General features: G+C 33.7%; 1 protein-coding gene across 1 annotated transcript; it reads right to left on the bottom strand.

Moving 5' to 3' along the window:
* Nucleotides 1-1,438: 1,438 nt before the first annotated feature.
* Nucleotides 1,439-9,650, bottom strand: LOC142636900 (glutamate receptor 2.7-like). Its single transcript, XM_075811185.1, has 5 exons — nt 9,184-9,650; nt 5,763-7,006; nt 4,834-5,140; nt 3,706-4,112; nt 1,439-1,975 (listed from the first exon to the last, which is right to left on the bottom strand). The coding sequence occupies exons 1-5, from the start codon at nt 9,476-9,478 to the stop codon at nt 1,577-1,579; spliced, it is 2,652 nt and encodes an 883-aa protein (XP_075667300.1). The 5' UTR covers nt 9,479-9,650; the 3' UTR covers nt 1,439-1,576.
* Nucleotides 9,651-9,997: the final 347 nt, after the last annotated feature.

The raw sequence follows: 9,997 nt of genomic DNA on the forward strand, positions 1-9,997 counted from the left end.
ATTTAAACAACGCAATACGTATTTTCATAACACTTTTTCACCCACACGTATTTCCACGACACTTAAGCAACGTTACTAGAACAACATTACCAAATGGAACCTAAATTTGCAAGCTGGCAGTGATAAAATTGATTTTTAATTTGTGATTTTTTTTTTTTTTTTGGTTACCAGTGTTAAATGAAATTTTAAAAAAGCAGGGTCCCCCTTGGCTTCGCTAGAACCCAAACCCCAAATCTCAAAAACCCAATCAAGCTCTACCTCCACATCAGTGGAAATACCCCAATACCCAAATGGGTCCTCTCCGATAAACTCACTTCTTACTCTTTCATCAAGTCCTCTCAGATTGAAGAACAACGCAATGGTGAAGAAGAAGAAGAAGAAGAAGAAGAAGAAGAAGAAGACAACGAAGGTGAAGATTCTTGGTGGGTTTTGAAAATTGAGTGCAAGATTAAAGACAGGGTTACTCCAGAGATTCAATTGAAGACTTCTAGTATGAGATTGCTAATTTTTAAATCTCACGTGTCTCTCACGTTAACCGTTAGTTTTTTAACAAGAAACTTACAAAGATATTGATTTGGCAGTGGTGTATAGTCTAGAGACTAAATTGGCTAATAAAAAAAGGCAGATTGTCTTGGCCAATGGTTGAAAGTTTAAGGAGTGTATAAACATTTTTCCCAAATGCTAAAAGTTACTGTAGCAATTGATGCAAAAGGAATTGATTTAAATTTTTTTTTTAAATCTTTATATAACATAAAAACTCTATTCTAACCTAATCTAAATGTATATACGTGTAAAGTCCCCTTCTAGAGGTTTGAACTCTGGCCCTTACCTTTTCACACCTCACAAACATTTTACTTATAGAGTGGTCATCGTACTTAGGATGCACAGTAATGGGTTAAATATAAATATATAATTTTAGCTAGATGCAAACCCTTAAATTCAATTATTTATTGAAGTCACAATGAAGAACTTTGGAATCCATAAAGAAGGAAAATAAGTAAATTGCATTCCTATTTGAAGGCTTTAAAAAACTTATTTTTCTAAAAATATTTTTAAATGGAATTTTTTTTTTTTTTTGAGATAGAATTCTACTCTAAGCTAATTTAAGTGTATATGTGTGTGAAATTCTCTTCTAGAGACTTGAACCTTAGCTCTTACCCTCCACATCCTCTAGCCACTTATACTTGTAGAATGACCATCATGCCAATAGTATGAATCATAATTAATACAATACCATAAAAGAACACTAAATTATTTTTTTGGAAAGAATAATCCTAAAATTCCAAAAATTACATAAATATTCGTAAAAAAGTAATAAATAAAAGAATTAAACCCTATATTCTACCCTACATCACTTCCATGGTTACGATGGAGAAAGTATCCCTTCATTTAAAAAGGGTTTTTATTTCATGTTTTATATTAAATATTATAAAGCTTATTCAGTATTACACATGACACTTTGTATAGTATCAAATTAAAATTAAAAATTAAAAAATCGTAACTTTACAATGAACTCTCTTCATTTCAAGTTAAATGCGAACCCTTTTTGGTATATATTGCCAGTGTGGAACATGGATTAGCTTTGTATCATAACCAGACTCAGTTCGCTTGAAGATTGAGCTCTCCTTAGCCCCATCTCTTTATCATAAAAGTAAATTGCTATTCTAGCTGCCTTGTCCCAAACACTCCCACTCGGAGTTACACTACCTCGGTTTGCCTCTTCATAGCGTTGATAGTTCTTTATTAAATGAATCAAGGACAGCAAAAAACAAATGGTGGAAGTGGAGAAAGATATCAAGCAACGACCCCAGAAACTTTGTAGGCCCAAGCTTCTGGTTTCGTCGGAAGACACATTCATTGAACACTCGTTCGAGGGAGTCAAATCATTTTCAAGTATCTTTAGATCTCCTTTCTCTGATAGTCTCAGAATTTCTTCCGAAAACTCTCTAGCAAACGGAGAGCCTTTTTGAAATGCCTGCTTGGAAAGCAAGAAATTTTAACAATAATTACTATTTATTAAGGAAAAAACACAAGGAGTCAATAGCCTTGTAGCTGGTTATTCCTAGTATTTTAAATAGAGATATTTAGGATTCAAATCCTTACTCCCCTAACTATCAAATTATCAAAAAATAAAATAAAATAAAAACCTCCAATGTTTTTACTAACTTTCTTAATTTTTTTTTTTTTATGAACTCTAACTTTCTTAATCAATATCATTGAATTTGATCATTGTATTGCTTATAGACAATAAAAATACATGATTTTATTTATTAACACTTCACTTTTATTTAATTTAATTGAGTTGAAAGCCATTTGTATTTCTTTATTACCCACTTAATTAAATTTCCTACTTTTCCTTCCCTTTTAATCAAAATATATATTCGCGTGAATTTAAAAGATTATGTGCAAGATTGGCATTGTTATAGAAAATATAATTTTATTGTAATTATCAAATTGTTAATTGTAGAGCTCCGATCCGAGGTGTCTCCTAGTGCATTAACAGGTAACAAGTACTATACACGCACACGCACACGCACACGCACACACACACACACAAATCTAGCTATTTAATTTGTTAGAGTTTTGAAAGAGACTTAAAATTTTTTTTTTTTTTTTTTTAGAAACACACACACATATATAGGAGAAGGAAAATGAGATAAGAGAGTACATTTATACACCAACACCAAAATTGCATACGGCAGTTAATATCGTGAAATAAGTGATAAATTCATTCTCAATATCACACTTTATTGATGTGAGATGACTCGACAACACTGAGAGAGAGGGGACGAGGAAAGAGACTTTAAAGCTGATAACAACTTTTAAAGCTAGAGTTGAAATCTGGACTTTACTATTCAATATTCATAATTTATAAATTCAGAACTTTAGTGCACTATTACGTGGAATTTGTCAAATACTAAAAAACCTTTCGGTTAAAAGTTCTCAATAGCAAAAATTCTACAATTAAGGGTAAAGGGTTTATTTGGTATTAATGTAGAAAGTAGAGCGTTAGCTGTAATGAAAACATTGAATGAATAGAAATTAAGCACAATGGGAGTAATTTTATAAAGAGAAATGTCTCTTACAAACACCCATTAATTTACGCACATTTTTTTATACTAAAATCGTGACTCAAGTCACGACTTTTATGCAAAAGTGGTGTACATAACAAGTACGTGTGTAATAGATATTGTTTGAAGTTTATTACACACATACGCAAGCATAGTCTATTACACACATCTTACTATGTTTTTTATCCTCTTCCAAAAACTCACATAAGCTAGAAGAGCTCTTTAGCATTGTTTGAAAATTGCAAGAGCTGGTTTTTTTTTTCTTTTTTTTTCTTTTTTCTCTCTCGTTAAAGACAAAGTAGAAAGTATCCCTAGGACCCTAGCATCATCGAAAGTGCAAGATCAGACAAAATAGAAACATCAAAGAGCTTTTGAATTCCATGGAAAAAAAATTGCATGAAACATTGAAGTGATTATTGGTGCCCAAAATGCAAAATTCATTTGTATGTACTTCTTTTTATTTTGATGAAAAAAAAAATTTACTAACTTTTTTAGAATGATCAAATGAAGAAGTACGAAGGTTGTATTTGTTAATGGTTACTCACAAACCCTACATATATAGGTGGCAGTGTATGTCTCTCTCTCTCTCTCTCTATATATATATATATATAAAATTAAGAAAAATGTTACCCACAAATCCAAAGCCTCCAAATCTGTAGGTGGCCGTTTGACTGGTATCAGCGATGTATCCCTTGCAGTATCTATGGAGGAAGACTTTCGCATATGGAGCTTCAAGAAAGGCAGCTGATATGCCTTTGCTTTCAAATTCCTTTATATATTTCTCTTCGCCATCAATATCCTTGATGTTGGTAGAGTTGAAATTAAGCACGTTCTCCAGGTACTTGCCTACAAAGGTACCCTTGTCATAACCAACGGTTAAGTTGTTCCTCTTAAGCAACTCCATAGATGTGACACTCGGTTCCGTTCTCTGAATAGTGAGCATTGAAGAGAGATTGGCAGTGTAGCTTGCAGTTAACACAAACACTAGAAATAGCAACACTGCGATCACCACTCGTGTAAGGTGGTTGTAAATCCTCTCTCCTGAAAGATAAAACATGCGCTAATGAGTGTTTTAACTCCTAAATGAGGATTTGCAGATTGACGTTAGCAGCTGCAGTATGCAATGGTTCTTGGGGAGTTTTTACTAAGCATAATTATGGACTACTCTTTATATTTTGTCATACACTCATACTTCACTTGCATTTTCAGGACAAGCCTAACAAAAAAAACTAGATCATCCACAAAATTATAAAAGACTAAATTTAGAACATTCTTGGGCTAAATTAAATACACAGATACATGGGATATATAGTTGCTGCAGCGGTATAAAGTGGAATACTAAGAGCGGGACATAGGATTTATTCGTTGTTTTTTTGCTACTCCCTTTCTAATATAGTATTTATGTTTGTTAGACCTGTCTAACGTGTATTATTCTAGAACTGTGGCTTGCCTAATGCAGATTAGTTTAATCATGATCATTGACATGATGAATTATATCTCTAACTAGAAACCCTGGGATGGATTGCTTGTTAGTGTGCCTAACATGATTATGTTATATTCATAAGCCGAGAAATGAAAGAGTATATGGAAACAGGAACAACGAAACAATAATATAACTACAGATTGGTTGTTCGTGTGTTCTGCCTAAGAGTGTGTGTAGGCGGCTTATAATTATTGAGCCGACCAATGAACATTACTTTTTTTCTTTTGAGAATCAATGAACATAACATTCTGAGTCCTACAATTGATCATTTATACTTACTGTGAGCAAAGAACAGAGAGCAGAAGGCAAACCACATGGCGTTCGCAATCTGATCCTTCAACGAGCCTTTAAATTCCGGATTGGATGGATGCTCCAAGAACCAAACTATGAACATGGTGTAAATCAAGATGAAAGCAACCACCAACCACACTCCCCAGGTAAAAGGCTTCATGAACATCCACGGTGACTCTTTAGACTTCGCTGGAACTACCATGGTTAACCCTGACTCTGTGTATGGCTGAGTAAATTCCACATCCTTTGACCTATTGGATAGTATGGTTATATCACCAACAACAGCATCATAAGTCTTCCTTATTTGGTCCACATGAAGACCTTTGTCAGTATTTTGAAGCCACAAAATAATCACAATATTAATCAAAATTTGAAAATTTAAAATTGATCTTAAATTTCACATATAATAGTTTAATACTAGTTATCCTATATTTGGACACATATTCTCTAATCTACCCACTTACCTCCCTGCCTCTCTCAAAAGGAATATCAATTCAATTACCAATATAAAAAAAGTCTTGAAAATAAGACTTCTTATTCTTGAATTTTAGCATATACTGATTCAAGAATTTGTGCACTTACAAGAGCCCTCAATGTAAATTTAGGGCAGGTTAGTATCAATTCTTGAAGTTAATGGTTGTTTTGATAGTCACAAATTATTTTGTAACATTTTTACAAGCTATTATTCTGGCAAATTCTTACTGTTTTTCATTTGGAGCCACTACTGATATCATTTTGTCACTTACCAATAATTACTCATCACATTAACAATTTGTAAAATAAAATTATAAAATAGTTTGTATCTCTGACAATTTCATAAAATAAATACACATTAGACACAAGAAGGAAAAAAAAAATGATGAATTGACTAATATAACTATAAATTCAGAGATAAAAAAGTTAGTCACTTAGGTTACCCTGTTATGGACAAGTTCAACCAGCTCATCATAGGATCCATTATTGGACACAAATATATATTGCGGAGTATCTGTATAATTCAATTGTTCCATCACCTTTTGGAAGACTTTAATGCTGAAACCTTCAAACATTTCGCCATTTAAGTTGCTTTTGTTCATGTCCTGCACAAATTGTTTGAACATGGCATGAGCTGGAACTACGATTCTCATTGGTTTTGCTTTTGAAGGCATTGCCCAGCCTTTGGGAATCTTATCTAGCCCTGGCCAAGCTTTTTCCTTTGTATTCTTATTCTTAATAACATCCCCATTGTAATCTGGTGTCCAAATGTCTAATTCATTGCTTTTCTTCCCATCCACTTTCACAATCTTGAATTTGGGATTTTGTGAAAGCATTTTCCCTTCAAAACGTATTTCTCCACTTAAACCTGAGAAACTGTCTGATAATATATTTTTCAAAAGGCTGCTAGAGTCATCAGAACCTCTCTCTATGGCCTGAGTAATGATTTTAATGCTATCATATGCACGTAGAGCATGAATTCCCGGCTTCAAGTTTTCTTCCTCTGAACGATTGGCACTGAATCTTTTCTTAAACTCGACATATTCTTCATTGTCATTGGAGTATTGTGTTTTGATTCCAATAGTGCCATTCATAGAGGAAATAATGGATTTGTCAACAGAGTCCAGCATGTTTGTAATGCTGTCTGGGATTATCCAAGCTGATTCTGTCTCCCCTCCAACAAGTCTCAATTTTTTAGCTTCCCTGAATAAGTTAGTAACCATCGTTAATGATGACTGAAGAACAATAAAAACCCGACACGACGTTTCATTCTCTAGCTTCACCAGCTCTGTGTGTACAAGTCTTTCAGTATTAGACACACAGGACAATGATGGAAGAACCAGACGATACTCAATCTCCACCTCAACGTTCTGAAGAGCTTCAGCTAAGAGAGCCGACATTCCTGAATCACCACCATATGCATCCTCTTCGTAAATAACAATCACTCTTCTCCAATTGCATGCACGGACAATATCTGCTATGCATTTTACTTGTGCAGAACCATCGTTAGCCATCCGAATCAACAAAGGCCAACGAAGTTGAATCGTTGGTGAGGTTATGGCAGGTGATGCAAATGAAAGAACTGGAACTTGAGTCCTGTTTCCAACATCAGCAACTAAAGCTGTTTTCAGCCATGAGTGCGTGCCAATGATAGCAATCAATTTCTTCTCTTTGATAAGATTTTCAGCTGCAATCAAAATGTAAGAAGTATTAACGCAAACCATCACCATATATTGTCTTCATCATAATATAATTAAAGTAGGTGCTGGGATTAAACCCCCTCTGGAGTGATGATTTTGGCGTGTCCAAGATTTTTTCCGCCACTACCTAGTACTATTGTGACCAAGTGTAAGACCATTGATGCTTGAGAAGTAGTGGCTGCATGTTGTGCAGTGTGCACCTTGCACCTATGCCAACCAAACAAAACGATGGGCAGAAGAGGGAGTCATGCCATTTGCTATGCATGGTGGGTTGAGGTAGCAGCTCATGGTAATACATGACTACACAGATGGGCTTGATGGCAATGTGTTGATGGCCATGTGCTTGTGAAGGACTCATGGTCACGGCTTGGCAAACTGCAAGCTATTGATATGACATGGGCAGCAAGTGCAGTGGGGTTGAATCGTGACAGCAAGCTAGGCGATGGGCAAGTGGGTTGAACATATATAGATGATAGATGGGATCTTTTTTTTAGGTTCAAGAGAGAAGGGCACTCTTAGGTTCTACCTGGCTTTAATGATAGATCAAGCAAGTCCTAAATTTAAACTCAACCTAACCTTCCATTCTTCAATATTTTCAAGCACTTCCGTACATTGGCTCTTGTCTAAGTTAATAACGTTAAGTAAAACCCCATTGACACATTATTTGTTATATGGAATTTCGCAGTACTAGTTCCTCAAACATTTCAGCCGAAAATCAAGTCTTTAATTTTTTAGTCGGTTTCACATGCATATTCCAGTCAAAATCTTGTTTTCAATATGAAATTCTCACATTAATGTGGATGTAAACTATAACTTATTGTAGTCTGCTTCTAGAAAAACTTGATATAAAATAAAACCAATCCAAAATTGAACCCTTTTTTTTTTCTGTTCATGTAAGATATCAAAATAGAACTACTGTTGTGGTTTGCCAAACACTCTATAACATTAAGGGTATTTTTAATATTCTCTCACTCATGCCTTTCTCTCATTTTATTTGCCTAATATTCTATTTTCGGATACTCAAAATACCTATCTAATTAAAAAGTCAATTAATTTAATGACTTTCCAATATACACCTAGCCATTATTTTATTATCAGTTTAAATTCTGGAGGTTAATAGGGACACTTTTGAAAAATTATATATATAAATTGAAAGTTAGATTATTTTAAATTGGCATATTAATCCACTGTCAATGTATATTTTTTTTTATTTGTATATATGCTAAATTTCAATGGGATTTTAATATTTTAGATAAAAACACTAAAGGTATTACTCATGAACTTCACGTTCAGTCTCAATTATAAATATTTTCAATACTAACATTGAGTAGTTTTTTTTTATAAGTTCATTATAGGTTTTCTTTCCAAGTATTTACTTCTTTTTCTTTATTTAGCAAGTTATATTATTCTTTGTTTTTTTTTTTTAGAAGGAATTATATTATAATCTTAAAGCTCTATAAATTGATTAACTTTACATCATTTTTAATGTATGACAAATAGCATTTTATTTTGTTGACTTAATGGACTAATAGACTATTAAATTAATTATCATACAATATAGACACTTGTACATGACTATCATACAAAATTGGCATTGCCCACGGATAGGGTTATAAGATGGGGTTTTCTCTTTCAGGAACCATTTAACCACACTGATGAAAACTGCCGCTGAAACCTTAGCATTTCCGCTTATATGGTGCAGTAGCAGTTTGGGTTTTAGGGATCCCAACATTGTCAACTTGGTGCAAAAACTCCAAAAACAAGCCGATCCAAATGATGAACACTCTTAGCCATTATATATAATTCTTGTTTGCATATAGTAGAATTTGACAAAGTCAGGTGTCGCTAGCTCCGTCATAATAATATATAGTGTGGTTACATTTCTTTGGACTAAAAAATAAAAAATCAAATTTCAATGACTGGAATAGGACTTCAGTTAAATTTTAAGAATTAATTGTTTATTTTTCACCTATGTTTTTTTATAAGTTACACACCACTCATTTTTCTTCGAAGTGGAAACGTGTACTCAATGGAAAGAAACCACATCGACATGTTATCCATCTCAAACAGCTTTGTCATATCTCAAGCATGCATAGACAAATCAAACAACAACAACAAAAACCAAAAAAAAAAAAAAAAAAGGCAGTAAAACAAATTAACTCACCAGCAGATGCAACTTGTTGGGGGTCTCTGTTGGAGTCCAGAAAATAGAGAGACACACTTCGACCCTCCGGAGCTTCATTCTGAGCTGCGATTTCCATCGCTGTTTGCTCTTCCTTCCCTATGCGGGAATTCACATCAACGATGACACCGATATTTATTTCTTTGTTCTTATAGGAATTAGCTTGGGCTCCATGATGACCATGGGGGAGGAGAAAGAGAATGAAAAGAAAGTAAACGAGCACAGGACTGAACAAAGGTTTCGAAACAGTACAAACTGTTATGAATGGAATAGGCATTTGGTATCGATCTAACTTTCTAATTACACTCAATTATTACACACACACATATATATATTACATGTTGGGAAATAAAAAGTGGCCATAGTCGAAGTCATGAAGTTGCATCTGACTGCGCGTGATTGCCGAAACGTGCAGTTGTGGGAGCTTTTGCATGGTCTTTTAACTTTCGGGGTTAGAACCTTTGAGTCTCCAGTGTCTTTGAGTTAACACTATTTTTTAATTTCTTACTCTTTTTTTCTTTTTAAATTTTGGATTTATCATGACTTTGCGTCTTTGAATTGGTCAAAATTAAATATTTTAGTGATCATTATATATAAGTATTACTACTTTTCTTGTTCAATATCTTTGAATTTTCCGTACCTGCATCATTAACATATCATAGACTCATTCAACTATCATTCAAGTTAGTTTCTTTCTTTCTAAAAAGTAATAATACTGTAATAAAAAGAAGAAGAGAAGGAAAGTTACATGTTTTTTTCACCATAAATTATATCACATTTTACATTATCCTCCCGA

The sequence above is a fragment of the Castanea sativa genome, chromosome 5 (assembly GCF_040712315.1).
Source record: "Castanea sativa cultivar Marrone di Chiusa Pesio chromosome 5, ASM4071231v1".
Lineage (NCBI taxonomy): Eukaryota > Viridiplantae > Streptophyta > Magnoliopsida > Fagales > Fagaceae > Castanea > Castanea sativa.

Excerpts from the sequence above, each read along its gene's own strand:
- LOC142636900 (XM_075811185.1), bottom strand. The coding sequence starts at position 9,478 with ATGCCTATTCCATTCATAACAGTTTGTACTGTTTCGAAACCTTTGTTC. Across the intron at positions 7,007-9,183 it reads CCAACAAGTTGCATCTGCTG|CTGAAAATCTTATCAAAGAG; the intron begins GTGAGTTAATTT and ends TTTTGATTGCAG. Across the intron at positions 5,141-5,762 it reads TTGAACTTGTCCATAACAGG|ACTTATGATGCTGTTGTTGG; the intron begins GTAACCTAAGTG and ends CAAATAAGGAAG.